The 16,590-nt window shown below is 44.7% G+C and overlaps 1 protein-coding gene and 1 pseudogene across 4 annotated transcripts in view; one reads left to right on the top strand and one right to left on the bottom strand.

Moving 5' to 3' along the window:
- CFAP263 (cilia and flagella associated protein 263) overlaps positions 1-16,590 on the bottom strand; it is a 47,077-nt gene that overhangs the window by 29,431 nt on the left and 1,056 nt on the right. For 2 of the 3 annotated variants that reach the window (XM_017878926.1, XM_017878925.1), the window contains exons 2-6: positions 14,671-14,797; positions 13,385-13,546; positions 8,190-8,345; positions 6,839-6,919; positions 3,915-4,070 (exon numbers count right to left, since the gene is read on the bottom strand). In XM_017878926.1, the coding sequence (XP_017734415.1) occupies positions 3,915-4,070; positions 6,839-6,919; positions 8,190-8,345; positions 13,385-13,546; positions 14,671-14,797 (682 nt within the window). The remainder of the gene's footprint in view (positions 1-3,914; positions 4,071-6,838; positions 6,920-8,189; positions 8,346-13,384; positions 13,547-14,670; positions 14,798-16,590) is intronic. The other variant, XM_017878927.1, reaches the window with a different exon arrangement.
- Positions 9,126-10,317, top strand: LOC108533900 (ATP synthase F(0) complex subunit B1, mitochondrial pseudogene; annotated as a pseudogene). The gene has a single exon (XR_001886840.1). The product of XR_001886840.1 is annotated as an ATP synthase F(0) complex subunit B1, mitochondrial pseudogene (transcript).

Here is a 16,590-nt window from a genome sequence, read left to right as displayed (position 1 = left end):
ATATATGCTGGAAAGAGAGCTGAAAGGTTGAGTCAGTATGTCTAGGTGAAGAGGGAAGAGAACATTCCAAGCTAAGGAAAGAACCAAGGAGAGGAGGATCTAATAGGAGCTGGGAGAGTGGGTAGAGAGCAGCAGGGCCACAGTCAAAGTGAAGGCAGGAGGAGGGGGCAAGGGCATTGCCCCAGGGTGTCAAAACAGAGAAGACTAGAACCACCTGCCTGGGGGACCTTCCAGCACCCAGGGGCCATTCTCTTCCTCACTCCTATTTTCAGGCCTCACTTCTTTAAGGCTCATTCCCTGTTCCATGTCCTGCATGAGAATTGCTCTGCTAATGAAAGCAAAAGTGAATGAGACCAGACTGACAGGGTGAGGTGTGGGGTCAGGGAGATGGGGCAGGACTTTGCTGCAAATCCAGCAATTCAGGTGGGAGGAAGGCGAGTGGAGGGAAGACAAGTGGTCACCAACTTAGAGCGGCAGGGCAGGAAGGAATGGAGGTACAAGAATAGCAGCGAGGCCATCACCAGCTCTGCCAGGGCAGTCTCCACGAAGGCTAATAAAAGCTGCATTGGTGATGCTGAGTCAAGATGTGGGTCCCTTGAGGAGGCCACTTCTGCAAAGGACTGCATTCACTTTCTATTGCTATGTAGCAAATTACCACAGACTTTTGTGGCTTAGAGCCACACCCATTTATTATCTCACAGCTTCCATAGGCCAGAAGTCTGCACACAGTGTGGCTGGATTCTCCCCCACAGTCACATCCAGCTGAAACCAAGGTGTCCGCCAGGGCTGTGGTTCTTGTTAAGGGCTCATGGTCCTCTTCCAAGCTCACTTATTGTTGGCAGAAGGTAATTCCTTGAAGCTGTACAACCAAGGCCCTTGTTTTCTTTTGGGCTGTCAGCAGGAGGTGCTCTCAGCTTCCAGAGGTCCCTCTTGAATCCCTTCCATGTGGCCTCTCTGTCTTCAAGCCCACAATGGAGGAGACCTCCTCCAGCCATTTCTCCTCATGGTTTGCATTTACGACTTCCTCTTCCAGAGAAACTGTTCTTTCAAAGGACTCGTGTGATTAGGTCAGGCCAAGTGGGTAATCTCCCTGTCTTTAGTCAACTGTGCCATACAGTACAACCGAATCATAGAACAGAACAGAACTTAACCGAAACCATCACATTCACAGTCCTGGCCGGAGATTATACAGGGTGTAGATACCAGGGGCTGGGGAGTCTTGGGGACATCTTAGAATTCTACCTACAAGGCCCCAGATCACTAGTTTATAGGCAGTCTGGAGTGACTCATCACAGCTGTAGTCACATGCTTACATTTTACCAAACTCCACCAGGCAGGGCTTGAGGGCATAAAGTCAGAGAAAAAGCTGCCACCTTGACTCAGGCTCACACATGAAACTCACAGAAGAGAAGAGCCCATTTCTGCCTGGTGCTGTCTCAATGCTGTACCCTTAGCACTTAGCCTGGTGCCTACCCTACTGAAGGTATTGGTACTTTTAGTATAGAGGAAAATTATTCTGCATGTCTTTAACAAGGTTTCACACTTGGGTGTTTGATATTTGTTTCTTTATTTTCATTTTCTGATTGCTGGGAGAATGAATGTTTCATATTTACATCAAAGTGGCCCCTCCTGTCACCCTCCCACGCCTACCAAATACACACCTGTTCTGCAAGCAGTTCATTCAGCAATATTGGCCAAGCACCTGCTTTGGCCAGGCACCATCCTTGATGCTGGGGACACAACACATGCTAGACAGAGCACCATCCTGGTGACACAAAACTTGCTTCTAAGAGGTGAAGAATCTTGCCTAGATGAAGCACCTCCCCCAGCAGAACATTCAAGCACAGGCAAGGTCTGACTCCACAACTCAGTTGTTCTGCCTCCATTTCCCCCAAGAATGGCTCTCACTCTGCCCATGGTGGCCTGTGCTGCTGATCTCGGGTACTGCAAGCAATCTGCACTGTGTATTTAGACCCATCCTAAAGAGGTCAGGCCCTGCAACCTGGCAGTTTGATTTTTAAAACTCAGTAGCTTCATTTCCAAAACCCTTGGCTTTTCCCCCACAAGACCAGGAAGACCCTGTGCTACTTAACTGATTCCACGGGATAAGATCGAGGTCCAGTGTGATCTAAGCAAGTACAACCTGCTCTCCAGGCAACGAGGGCCTGGGAGTCACAGGAATTGGCTTCCTCTATAAATAACAGTGATCAGATAAGCTAAAAACTGATGAGAGAAGCTAAAAGTAGAGGATCTGTTGCATGCTTATGACACATAGATTTCAGAATGCCAGCACACTGTTTTCTACATACTTTATGCTGGAAAAGGCAGTCGGGTGGGATACACACTGAGTTAGGTGGGATGCATACTGGACTGAGAGCCCCACCTCTGTCAGTAACTTGTTGCTTGAATTTGGCAAATACTCTGCATCTTTTTTTTTTTTTTTGAGACAGAGTCTTGCTCTGTTGCCCAGGCTGGAGTACAGTGGCATGATCTCAGCTCACTGCAACCTCTGCCCCTGGGGGTTCAAGCAATCCTTGTGCCTCAGCCTCCCAAGTAGCTGAGATTACAGGTGTGCACCACTACGCCCAGATAATTTTTTGTATTTTTAGTAGAGACGGGGTTTTGCCATGTTGGCCAGGCTGGTCTCGAACTCCTGGCCTCAGGTGATCTGCCCACCTAGGCCTCCCAAAGTGCTGGGATTGCAGGTGTGAGCCACTGCTCCCTGTCTACTCTGCATCTTTGACCCTCGGTTTTTTCATTTGTAAAAGGAAAATGTTGAACAAACATAAACCTGGCCTAAACACATTCACATTCACATTTTTAAACTGTGTGGACCAAACAAAGCCCACCTGCAAGTTACCTAAGCTCATAACCACCGTTGTCACCTGGGCACTATACGAGAGGTCAGCAAAACTTTTCTGTAAGGGACCATATAGTAAATATTTTAGGTTTTGCAAGCCCAGAAGCAAAATTGTGGGTATTGTGTACTTATATTAACAAGAGAAAAAATCCTACCAACGTTTTATCGATTCAATTCAAGATATAATAATTGAGTACAATATTTTAGAATATAGGTCTACTAATGAAAGAAATGGAATTTCTAGGGAAGAAACCAATTTTGCTTCATTTGGTTTCCAGTTAGTGTTTTCTATAATCAAATTGGTTATAAAGGTTCTTCTGTAATATCATTCTTAGCTCACAGGGCAGTGGGTGGGGATACACTGGCCTGCAGTTGCTGAATACTACATTAGATGGTCTCTAGCAGGGTGACCAGATGGCCTCGTCTGTTGGGCCAGGCCCTTTGTGTGCCTATAGTCTCTGCCTAATTATTAATAGTGCCTCTTTTCCCTCCCAAAAGGGTTCTGTTTGGATGATAAATTATTTAGTAGTTTTCTGATTTATAGCTAAGACTGCTTTCCTTTGCAGGGTTTTAAGCAGGAAAGTGCTTATAATGTGCTCAAATTAAACAGGGCTCTAAATGTGGTTAGTTCTCAAAACTCACCATCCATAAAAATCACTTGGGGAATTAACAGCAACAATAAAAAAGAAAACAAAATAAATAAGATACATGGCCCTCACCTCCTAATTCAATTAGTCAGAGTGGGACTAGTCATCTATCTATCTATCTATCTATCTATCTATCTATCTATCTATCTATCCATCCATCCATCCATCCATCCATCTACCTACCTATCATCTATCTATCTATTCTTTTTTTCTTTTTAAATAAAAACCCTGGTTCTCACACACAGCCAGGGTTATGGGAGCATTCAGGAAATTTCAGGACACATGGCTTGACAGTGAGGGGGCACCTAAGTGCTGTGTGAAACTGGAGTGCACAAGAACCTCCCTGTGGCCAGAAAGGTGAGTGTGGAAAGCCTTGAGGGAGCCTTCAGCATCAGGGATGGCCTTACTTTGTAGGCATTGAGGACCTGCAGAGTGTTTCCAGATGACAGCTTTAGCTGAGTCAGTTCTTGATTCCTTGCTTCAATTGTTTCGAGAAATTGAGCATTCTCTATCTTCAACTGCTGAAAATCAACATCATGAAGGGCCTCACCCACCTCTTCTTTCTACAGCTCAGAAAGATGAAAGAAAAGGTGATACGTCAGCTGTGATTCTGAATGTATGGCTCACATCTTACAACTCTTGATAAGACTTTGGAGGTCAGTCATCATTCAGTCATTCAACAAACACATATTGGGCATGTGTTTGGTCCCAGGCATGGTGTTAGGCACTGGGAATAGAGATTTAAGTAAATACAATGTTCCCTGGCTCCAGGCAGTGCATATGACGGTTTACAGACAAGCCATTGACTCAACAGTGTGGTGCAGTGGGATGTGTTGTTTGGGGGGAATGTGGGGGAGTGGGGGCAGAGGGCACACAGAAGTCGCTAAGCCAGGCCAGGGGAGGATGAAAGACTGAGTCACGCACAGAGGACATCCCACAGTGGGTGGTGCCTCACAGGGCCATGAAGGAAGAGAAAGAATCAGGCCATTTAAAAGTTGTTTTAACATGAAAAACCCAGGACAAGCAGACCATAGATTCCCCCTTCTTTGATCATCTGATATTTCTGCACTGCAGTGCCCGAGTGTATAAGGTTCCCTCCCTGTCCTGGCCGACCTTACCAGCCCTGCCAGGTCTATGCCACTTTATATCTGTGGCAGACAACAGCCCAACTTGGGAACTGCTATTCCTCACTCCCACGTCTCACTCATGCTGTCTGTCCTATCTCCTGGGATTCATCTTCTTCCCCTTCCCAAAACAACACAACTTTCTTAAGCCCCAGTACAACCATTCCTCCAGCTCCAATGCTCCCAACCTGTTTTCCACACCGGAGGGTGATCCCTCTCTCTGCTGAGCCCCTGGAAGATTTAGCTCTGTGATCCTTGGTATGCAGCTTCTTTTTTTTTTTTTTTTTTTTTTTTTTTGAGATGGAGTCTCGCTCTGTCACTCAGGCTGGAGCGCAGTGGCGCAATCTCGGCTCACTGCAAGCTCCGCCTCTCGGGTTCACGCCATTCTCCTGCCTCAGCCTCCTGAGTAGCTGGGACTACAGGCACCCGCCACCATGTCCGGCTAATTTTTTTGTATTTTTAGTGGAGACGGGGTTTCACTGTGTTAGCCAGGATGGTCTCAATCTCCTGACCTCGTGGTCCACCCACCTCAGCCTCCCAAAGTGCTGGGATTACAGGTGTGAGCCACCGCGCCCGGCCAGTCCTTGGTATATAGCTTCTGTATACAATTACACATACACACCTTTTCTCACAACACTGCTGCCCACTAGTCTAGGAGCTCACAAGGGCAGGGCCCGTGTCTGTGTTATCTCTGTGTAGCAGCAGCATTAAGGTTAAAGATCATCCATCTATTCCCTATCTCCAGCTTAAAGCCCCTCTTCAAGATGCTCGTGCTTGCATGAACCTCCAAGTACCAGGAACTGATGATCTGCAGACAGCTCCACTGGGACCACTCACTGTAGAATTTTTTCTTGCACTGAACTCAAATCTCCTTCCCTGACACCTCCATCCACAGCCCCAGCTCTGCTCTCCCTTCCTGCTGCAACCCTGAGCACTTGGAGACGTGGCTGTGGCCCTCCTGGGCCCTCTCTCTTTGGGCCCATCAGTCCCAGGCTCTTGGATATGGTTTCTATCCCCGACATCTGGCTTGCTCTCCGATGTGAACTCTAGTTTGCCAATTCTTCCAAGGGTGGGGCTCACCCTGTGACATGACACTCCAGGTAGGGGCCGCTCAGACAGAGCAGAGAAAGTCTCCCCCTTCCTTGTTCTGGGCACTGTGTTTCTATAAGTGCAGCCTACACCATAGCATCACCACCAGCTGAGCTGACTTTATCAGGTACTCTATGGCTAAGCCAACCTGTACCTGATCAGGTATTTTGGGGAATCAAAAGTGTAGGGTGTTACACTTGTCCTTTGTCACTTCATGCTGTTAAATCTGTCCCAGCTTGCTGAGGTCTTTCTGGATCCCAAGTCACTCAAGCAATAGTGCCCCAATGTGTTAATTCTCCTGCCCAGTTTTGTGTCCTTGTCAGTAGCCCCCTTTGATAAGCATGCCACCAGTGCCCAAATTCAAGTTAATAATAAAAATATTGAGCTAGGAAAGGACCATGTTTGCCTTACTGCCTTTCATCAGGAGCCATTAGGGTCAGCTGGTGGCAATGCGAGACACATCAAAGCACATATAACTGTGCCACCAGGCCATTTTCCCAGAAAGGGCCAACAAGTACGTCTTGAGGGTCTTTTAAATTCACGCCAACTCTGTCTACAGAAAACCTCTGATTTGCCTGCACAGTCATCATATGAGTTTCCTATTGCTGCTGAAACAAATCACCACAAACCTGGTGGCTTTAATGCAAATTTATTATCTTATAGTTCTGGAGGTCAGGAGTCTGAAACGGGTTGGGAGGCTCAAATCAGGATCTCAGCAGGGCTGCATTTCTTCCCAAGGCTCTAAGGGAGAATCTGTTTCCTTGTCATTTCCAGCTTCTAGAGGCTGTCTGCAGTCCTCGATTCCTGGCCCCTTCTCCCTAGCATGAAAGCTCATCACTCTGATCTCTGCTTCTGTTATCATAGTTTCTCCCACCCTCCTGCTTCCCACTGATAAGGAGGGAGATTATATAGGGCCCACCCAGGTAATTCAAGACCATCTCCCCATCTCAAGATCCTAAATTAATCACATCTGCAAAATCCTTTTTGCCATGTAAGTTAATGTATTCACAGATTCCAGGGATTAGGATATGGACATTTTGGAGTGGGGGTGGGAACCTTATTCAGCCTACCACGGTAACCTTAAAAAGAAACAGAGAGAGAGAGAAAGGACCACATACCTGCCTCAATTGTGAAAGCATTTTTTTCCTCTGAACTTTGAGAGAAACATTTTTCAAACGTAATTTCTCCTTCATATTATCCTAAAACATAAAGGCATATTTTAATGCATTTAATCCATTTCTCTCCTTTTTCCCATTGGTTTGAAAAGTGGATGGTTCTGGGGCTGTAAACCAAACCTTGACCCCTAACATTCTGTCACTTATTTCAGGTCCTTTTACTTCTACTTAAGCTGGGGCTAGTATGATATTTCATGACCAAGAAGCAGAGGACATTGGTTTTGCAATATGCAAATTTTACATTGCTTTCAAAGTCAAGATTATTTGGGTATATGCTACTGTAGGGGTCTTTCCTGACAAAATGATCTTACGATTTTTGGTCTTGTATTCCCATGGTAGTTTACATAATTTTTATTACTCTTAACATGTTAGGGTTAGTAACCCTACCTTGTCTCCAGGATCTAAAGCTTGACATATTGTAAAATCTCTGGAAATGAAGGTTACCCCCCAAATTCTCCTTTTTTCTCATAACAGCCCAAGGTCTATCTCCTGATAACAAAGGATCTCAAAGAGCTTTAGATTCACCTGTAATCCCAGCACTTTGGGAGGCCAAGGCAGGTGGACTGCTGGAGCCCAAGAGTTCAAGACCAGCCTGGGCAACACAGTGAGACCCCATCTCTATAACAATTTTTTAAAAGCTTTTTTAAAAATTTGAAGAAGAGATTTACCTGTCCTACTCCACAAGTCATCTCTCTAGACAGGCTGGACCAGACCAGTCTCATACCTTTCTCAAGAAAAATAGAAATCAATCTGAGGTACTGTTAATATACATCCTGCCTGGCTGGTGTTAACCTTGATAAACATGCATGCATTCATTCATTCATTCATTTATTTTTTCTGAGATGGAGTCTTGCTCTGTTGCCCAGGCTAGAGTATAGTGGCATGATCTCGGCTCACCGCAACCTCTGCCTCCCAGGTTCAAGCGATTCTCCTGCCTCAGCCTCTCAAGCAGCTGGAATTACAGGCACACACCACCTCACCCAGCTAAATTTTGTATTTTTGGTACAGATAGGGTTTCACCATGTTGGCCAGGCTGGTCCTCCAGCTCCAATGATCCGCCTGCCTCAGCCTCCCAAAGTGCTGGGATTACAGGCGTAAGCCACTGCGCCCAGCCATAAACATACATTTTAAAACATGCATATACACATACACTTTCAGGGATGCAAAGAAAATCTGCATATGTGGGCAACATTTGTGGTGGACCAAATGGAGCTAGGCTGCTTCACATGGATGATTTCTATAACATCCCTGCAAGAATGTTTTTTCCCTTTTTAAGCTCCGTCTGCCAACTCACCCTCCGGCGGTTCACGTCCTCTATGTATTTCATCACTTTCTGAGTGGCCAAAATACTCCCTTTCTTCTTGGATATGGCTTTTAGAATATCTTTTTCAAACTCATGCACTGCTCTCGCAACTTCATTCCATCGAATTTCAGCCTCCTCAATGATCGCCTGGGGGATCAGCACAAAGAGAGAAGAATGTTTCCAGCAATCTTCAAGGATGTGTCCTCTAAGAAAACCTAAGTTCCCAGGCCTCTTTGTGTCCCGAAATATGTTTCTTCTCAGTCTTAGGAACATATCCTTAAGATACAAACTTGACTATTCAATGTTATTAGTTAAAAGCATTCTTTGAAAATAGAATCCATAAAAGAGAGCAAACAAAACAGATGTTAGGTATCTATCTTTTTTTTTTTTTTTTTTTTTTTTTCAGGTGGGGTCCCGCTTTGTCCCCCAGGGTGGGGGGCGGGGGCACAATCTCGGCTCACTGCGACCTTTGCCTCCCGGGTTCACGCCATTCTCCTGCCTCAGCCTTCCGAGTAGCTGGGACTACAGGCACCCGCCACCACGCCTGGCTAAATTTTTGTATTTTTAGTGGAGATGGGGTTTCACTGTGTTAGCCAGGATGGTCATGATCTCCTGACCTTGTGATCCACCCGCCTCGGCCTCCCAAATTGCTGGGATTACANAAAGACATTATACTTCCAAGCCTGAGTATTTGGGGGGGAAAATGGAAAAAAATAAAGAAGATATTATAAAGTCAGGTATGGTGCCCGTAGTCCCAGCTGCTCAGGAGGCTGAGGCAAGAGGATTGCTGGAGGCCAGAAGTTCGAGGCTGTAGTGTGCTATGATTGTGACTGTGAATGGCCACTGCACCCCAGCCTGAGCAATGCAGTGAGGCCCCATCTCTTAAAAATAAAAAAAAAAAGTTGTTATAAAATGAATATGTGGGAGCGGCCATCTTGCTCCTGCCCTGACAGGTTCTCCTGTCGGGGTCACAGGGACTCTAAGATTGCTACCTGTGCCTTCGCTGACCATGCTGTCCCGGGTGGTACTTTCCACCACCTCCACAGTGGCTCTGTCTCTGAAGAATGCAGCCTTCCTCAGTCCAGGAGTATTGCAGGCAACAAGGACCTTCCATACAGGGCAGCCACACCTTGCCCCTGTACCACCTCTTCCTGAATATGGAGGAAAAGTTCGCTATGGACTGATCCCTGAGGAATTCTTCCAGTTTCTTTATCCTAAAACTGGTGTAACAGGACCCTATGTGCTCGGAACTGGGCTTATCTTGTATGCTTTATCCAAAGAAATATATGTGATTAGCGCAGAGACCTTCACTGCCATGTCATTAATAGGGATAATGGTCTATGGAATTAAAAAATATGGTCCTTCTGTTGCAGAATATGCTGATAAACTCAATGAGCAAAAACTTGCCCAACTAGAAGAGGCGAAGCAGGCTTCCATCCAGCAAATCCAGAATGCAATTGATATGGAGAAGTCGCAGCAGGCACTGACTCAGAAGCGCCATTACCTTTTTGTTGTGCAAAGGAATAACATTGCTATGGCTTTGGAGGTTACTTACCGGGAACAACTATATAGAGTGTATAAGGAAGTAAAGAATCGCCTGGACTATCATATAGCTGTGCAGAACATGACGCGTCGAAAGGAACAAGAGCACATGATAAATTGGGTGGAGAAGCACGTGGTGCAAAGCATCTCCGCACAGCAGGAAAAGGAGACAGTTGCCAAGTGCATTGCGGACCTAAAGCTGCTGGCAAAGAAGGCTCAAGCACAGCCGGTTATGTAAATGAATCTATCCCAATTGAGACAGCTAGAAACAGTTGACAGACTAAATGGAAACTAGTCTATTTGACGAAGTCTTTCTGTATTGATGTCTACTGAAGTTATAGTTTACCCTTCCTAAAAATGAAAAATTTTTTTCATATAGTAAGAAAACAAAATCTCTATGGGCCAGTCAGATGTTTCTCATCCTTCTTACTCTGCCTTTGAGTTGTTCCATGATCACTTCTGAATAAGCAGTTTGCCTTTATAAAAACTTGCTGCCTGACAAAAGATTACCAGATTATAGTTTAAATTTGCAATTAATTCTACCATCTTGCAATAAAGTGACAATTGAATGAAACAAGAAAAAAAAATGAATATGTGTATTGACATAAAAGAGATGTTGAAAATACAGTTTACAAAATAACATGATACTATTTTTTAGAAGAAATTCATATATGCATAGAAAATTATCTAAACTGTAGGAGGTAAATGGAAAGTCAACAGAAATTACCTGTGAGTGGTAAATTGTGAATGTTTTCAAATGTTCTTTTAGCTTAACTGTATTTTTCAACATTCTACAACATAGATTGCCTTGAAATAAGAAAACACTTACACACACACACATTACTATAAAAAATAAAATGGAATGGTATCTGGAGCCAGGCTGCAAATCATCCTAGTTCAGACTTTTTTTCTGGGCACCAAGAAGCAAAAGCATTTTCACTGGCTGACCTCAGGCTCCAGCCTCTTCCCAGCCCCATCGTCTCTACATGATAGAACATCAATCCACCTGAAACGCTGCTTTCAACACGTTGCTCTCCTACTCAAGTATCCTCAGTGGGGTCCAGCTTTCTAAGACATCAAAGATAAACTCCTTGGCATGGCTCTCAAGAAATCATGGCCTTACTCAACCTGACTTCCTAAAGCAGCCTCCAAAGTAGCCTCTTCTCTAATCACACCAGCCTCCTCAATGTCATGAGCTCACCATGCTTGTGCCCACCTCCACTTCCTTGCCCATGTCATTCTCTTTACCTGGGGTGCCTTTCTTTCCCTGTGCCTTAAACAGATGCCATCATTCTTCAAGATCATGCCAAGTCCCTTTTAAGCCCTACCTCCTCAACACATTCTTTTTGACCACTCTAGCCCATACTGATCTCTGTCTCTGCACTTGATGCTTACATTGCGCAACCTAGCAGGTCAGGATAATGCTACCACATCCCAACCTCCTTTAACTTGCTAGAATTCAACAATGCATGTTTGGAAAGAGAGAGAGGAGGGGTGGGAGAGCGGGATCAGTTGATGTATACAGATGGTTGCATCAATGAGAGAGACATGAGTCTACTGATTGGTCCCTCTTGAGACAAGTGTGATTCTGTGAATGCCCACATTTGGAAACAGAAAAATAGAAAACTTTAGAAATAGAACAGAAATATCTATTTTTCATACAACATGGGTCTCAAATGCAAGCTAACAACGTCATCCTGTGGGCAACCGAATTAACAGTGATGTTTCTTCTCTGGAGGAAATTGACTGTATTGGACTCATTAAGAGACGCTACTATATTAGTCTATAACAGGGCATGAACCATGGGCACGTGTGCCGTATAGAAATGCTGACCTAGGGGCCGGGCTGAAATGCTGACCTAGGGGCCGTATAGAAATGCTGACCTAGGGGCCGGGCACGCCTGTAATCCCAGCACTTTTGGAGGCTGAGGCGGGTGGATCACGGGGTCAGGAGATCGAGACCATCCTGGCTAACACGGTGAAACCCTGTCTCTACTAAAAATACAAAAAAAATTAGCTGGGCATGGTGGTGGGTGCCTGTAGTCCCAGCTACTTGGGAGGCTGAGGCAGGAGAATGTCATGAACCTGGGAGGTGGAGCTTGCAGTGAGATGATATCACACCACTGCACTCTAGCCTGGGTGACTGAGCAAGATTCTGTCTCAAAAAAAAAAAAAAAAAAAAAAGAAGAAGCAGAAGAAAAAGAAATGCTGACCTAGGGACTTTTCACTCAATTCACTGACTGTGATGGTTAATATTAGGTGTCAACTTGACTGGATTCAGGGATGCCTAGATGGCTGGGAAAGTATTGTTTCTGGGTGTGTCTGTGAGGGTGTTGCCAGAAGAGACTGATATTTAAGTCTGTGGACAGGGAGGGGAAGATCCACCCTCAATGTGGGTGGGCACCATCCAGTTGGGCTGCCAGAGCAGCTAGAGCAAAGCAGGTGGAAGAAGGTGGATAAGCTTGTGTACTGAGTCTTCTGGCTCTCCCTCTTCTTCCTATGCCCGACAATTCCTTCCGCTCCTCCTGCCCTCGGGCATCAGACTCCAGGTTCTTTGCCTTTAGACCCTGGGACTTGTACCAGTGGCTTCCTGGGGGTTGAAGGGCCTTCGGCCATAGACTAAAGATTGCACTGTTGGCTTCCCTGGTTTTGAAGCTTTCAGACTTGGACTGAGCCACTACCGGCTTCTCTCTTTTCCCAGCCTGCAGATAGCCGATCGATTGTGTGGGACTTTGCCTTGTAATCACGTGAGCCAATTCTCCCTAATTAACTTAACTCCCTTTCATATATACATGTATGCTCTTGGTTCTGTCCCTCTCGAGAACCCGAATACACTGACTTAAACCTCAAACCTGTTGTATTATTAAGAAATTATTATAGGCTGGGCGCGGTGGCTCACACCTGTAATCCCAGTACTTTGGGAGGCCAAGGCAGGAGATCACGAGGTCAGGAGATCGAGACCATCCTGGCTAATACGATGAAATCTCTTCTCTACTAAAAATACAAAAAACTTAGCCAGGCGTGGTGGCGGGTGCCTGTAGTCCCAACTACTCAGGAGGCTGAGGCAGGAGAATGGCGTGAACCCAGAAGGCAGAGCTTGCAGTGAGCCGAGATCGTGCCACTGCACTCCAGCCTGGGCAATAGAGCAAGACTCCATCTCAAAAAAAAAAAAAAAAAAAAAAGAAATTAGTGTAAAATTTTAAGAGCATTTAGGGTTATCGTGGTTATGTCTTCTAAAAGAATTCATATATTAAAGATATATACTGAAATATGTACAGAGATATGTACAGAGATTCACTAGGATTCACTTCCTAGTAACCCAGCCAGATGAAGGGAAAGTTGATCAACCAAAAGAGGCCATATGTTGATGATCACTGCACCCAGGTGTTGAGTACATAGGGGTTTGTTGTGCTAGCCTCTCTACATTTGTGTATTTTTGAAATTTCCCATAAAAAAAAAAGTTCAAAAACGTGTCATCCCCACAAGCAGGTGGTAAGTTCCTTGAAGATAGGCCCTGGATTCGCCTCATCCTACTTGTGTTTCTTCTAAAGCCCCAACAATCACATGAATCCACTCTAGATACCTCTTGATGGGGTGGAGGTGGGGAGCCTGGGCAGGACAGGCTGCGCCGGGAGGAAGGTGTACCTCGTGATGCTGCATGTCGCGTTCTGCATTTGCCCTCATGTGCCGTAAGTCATCCTTCGTGTCTTCCAGCTCCTTTTGTACCAGCTCAAGTTTTTGGTCGACAGTCAGGCCCACCCCACGGTCCATACCTGTCCGGGATTTGGATCTACGCCTGCCTCGAAACTGCAACCCAACAGAAACAAAGCCAATGTCAAAGAGGAATTAGTAGGCATCGAAATGATCCTCTGACCTGCTAGAAGTTCCCCAGAGTGACAGCCAGGGAGAATAAATTCACGGTAAAAGGATGCTGGATATTAGGCGTGAGCTGACATTTATTTCTCAAGTCATCCTAAGCCCCTGCACTAAATACTTCAAAGGCCTGTGCTTGACAATGAAGTGAAAATAAATAAGGGTAAACGTCTTGAGGTGGAAAGGCTGTGAACCTGCTATAGACTAGCATTCAAGTCAAAGACAGGGGAAGCTCAGAGGTACTTCCTGAGCTGAACACAGGAAAGAAACTGCATCCGTGGGGGACTGTGTTCAGCAAAACAGACAAACAAACATCTTGGACTTTCTACACATTTAAGGCAAAGGTCAGAAGTGGGTGGTCCAGGGTACATATGGGTTTGCTTGGCCCTCAAAGGATAAGCCTCCACAGACAACCCCTTTGAGACAAGGGCCTGTGCCAGGCCTACTTTCCTCATTTAGGTGGCTGGCTGGGCCTTGTAAACAGTTGAGTCCCTTAATTTAAATGATTTTTTTTTTAATTCTTTTGAGACAGAGTCTTGCTCTGTTGCCCAGGCTGGAGTGTAGCAGTGTGATCATAGCTCACTGCAGCCTCAAACTCCGGGGCTCAAGCAATCCTCCCATCTCAGCCTCCCAAGTAGCTAAAACTACAGGTGCACGTCACTACATCTGGCTAATTTAAGAATTTTCTTTTGTAAAGATGGGGTCTAGAAATATTGCCCAGGCAGGTCTCGAACTCCTGGTCTCATGTGATCCTCCCACCTTAGTCTCCCAAAGCGTCGGGATTACAGGCCTGAGCCACTGCACCTAGCCAAAAGAAATTCTTTCAAGTAAACTAACATATGCTGGGAGACTCAATCTACTATTAACTGAACCCAATTTCTTTCGTAGTCACTTGAAAGAGAAACCCTAGAGAACAAAGAAAAATCAAAAGTAAAACAGGGAGAAGAAGGTCCCACGGTCAATTGGCCATAGAGGGCACACCGAAGGCAGATATACAAATGCCACTTGCATTTAAGGGGACAAACAATAAAAGAATGTTCTAGATCTCCATTGTGTACCTGTGCATAATCTGCTGCTGACATTTTAATTTCTGATAATCGTGAAGGTCGCTGATCCCTGGGCTCCAGTTTAGCGTAATATTTCTCAAACATCTCAGTCTCAGTTTTGAGAGCAGAGTTTACATAGCTGCAAGACAGGGTACCTGAGTAAGTTCTAGTAATAAGAGTTTAAACCCCAAATAACTAGTGTTTAATAACTAGTGGACCTGCAAGACCCCTTAACCTCTTGGTGCCTTAGTTTCCTCACCTATAAAATGGGTATAAGAATAGAACTTTAGGGTTCCAATAAGGAAGACAAAGCCTCTGGGACAGTGCCTGACACATAGTAAGTGCTATATATTTGATATTTTTATTAATATGTTTAATGAGCCATAAAATTCAGAACACTAGTATTACATGGAAAATTGTCATAGGTTTCAAGTATCATTGAACCCATTTGGGAAATTATTTCTGAATTACTATATATTATATATATACTTTTTTAAAAATTTGTTTAAGAGACAGGGTCTTACTCTGTTGCACTAACTATAACCTTGAACTCTTGGGATCAAGCAACTCTCCTGCCTCAGCCTCCCAAGTAGCTAGGACTACAGGTGCACAACGCCATGCCTGGCTAATTTTAAAAATTTTTTGTAAAGGTGGTATCTTGCTATGTTATCAAGGCTAGGCGCCAACTTCTAGCCTAAAGCGATCCTCCCACTTTGGTTTCCCAAAGTGCTGAGATTACAGGCAATAATAGCCACTGTGCCCATCCTGAATTACTATATTATTGAAGTTACACACAACCACAATCTTCAGATGTTTCCTTTGGTTTATGTTTTTCAGTTCTTTTATTTCCAGCACCCAATAGATGAAAAGTATCAACCAGAAGTTTATCATAAACTGTGGAAAACTTTGAACAGAGGGAAAAAAACATACCTAGTTTATCCTGTATATGCCAAGGTTATAACCTTTTTAACTTCTTAACTTCTCTTATGTGTGTATGGGTGTGTGTGTTACACACACATATGTAAGTATATATATATAAGAGAGAGAGAACAACTTTGATGTTTTCATGTGTTATTGATCTATTACGTTGGCACAAAAGTAACTGCAGTTTTTGCCATTACTTTTAATAATTCCTGTTTGGCTGAATTTTAAGATTAGTGGGGCCAGACGTGGTGGCTCACACCTGTAATCCCAGCACTTTGGGAGGCCGAGGCAGGTGGATCACCTGAGGTCAGGAGTTCGAGATCAGCCTGATCAACATGGTGAAACCCCATCTCTACTAAAAGTACAAAAATTAGCTGGGTGTGGTGGCAGGCGCCTGTAATCCCAGCTATTCGGGGGCTGAGGCAGAAGAATCACTTGAACCCGGGAGGCGGGGGTTGCAGTAAGCCAAGATCATGCCATTGTACTCTAGCCTGGGTGACAGAGCGAGTGAGATTCCATATCAAAAACAAAACAAAACAAAACAAACTAGTGGAAAAGTCTGAATGGAAAACACAATCTATCAAACTAGCTTGCTTTTTCAGCATATATCATGCTCCAGGTGTGTGTAGTCTGTGGAGTCACACCTGAGTTTGAATCCCAGCACTACCACTAACTGTGTGAACCTAGGGAAGTGACTTCACCTCTGTGTCTTTGTTTCTTTACCCACCTCCCAGGGTTGCAGTGTCATCATATAAGATCATATATGTAAAATGCATGGTACATAGGAACACTCAAAAATGAGAACTATTAGTAATAATACCTCAGTTCTGACATAAAGTATTTGTAGCTGTGTAGAAGTAACATCTATTCAGCTGCTAGAGCTAGGATATTCTGTGCAAGACCAGTAAGTTGTACAACAAAACTACATCATGGAATCTTGATATCCAATTTACTTGCTATAGTAGTAGATATAAAGTAGACTACAAAACTAAAATAAAACAAAATAAA

This window comes from Rhinopithecus bieti, unplaced genomic scaffold, assembly GCF_001698545.2.
Source record: "Rhinopithecus bieti isolate Rb0 unplaced genomic scaffold, ASM169854v2 scaffold_11161, whole genome shotgun sequence".
In the NCBI taxonomy this organism is placed as follows: domain Eukaryota; kingdom Metazoa; phylum Chordata; class Mammalia; order Primates; family Cercopithecidae; genus Rhinopithecus; species Rhinopithecus bieti.
The sequence above is the reverse complement of the archived record's forward strand: the minus strand, read 5'-3'. Positions and strand labels throughout refer to the sequence as shown.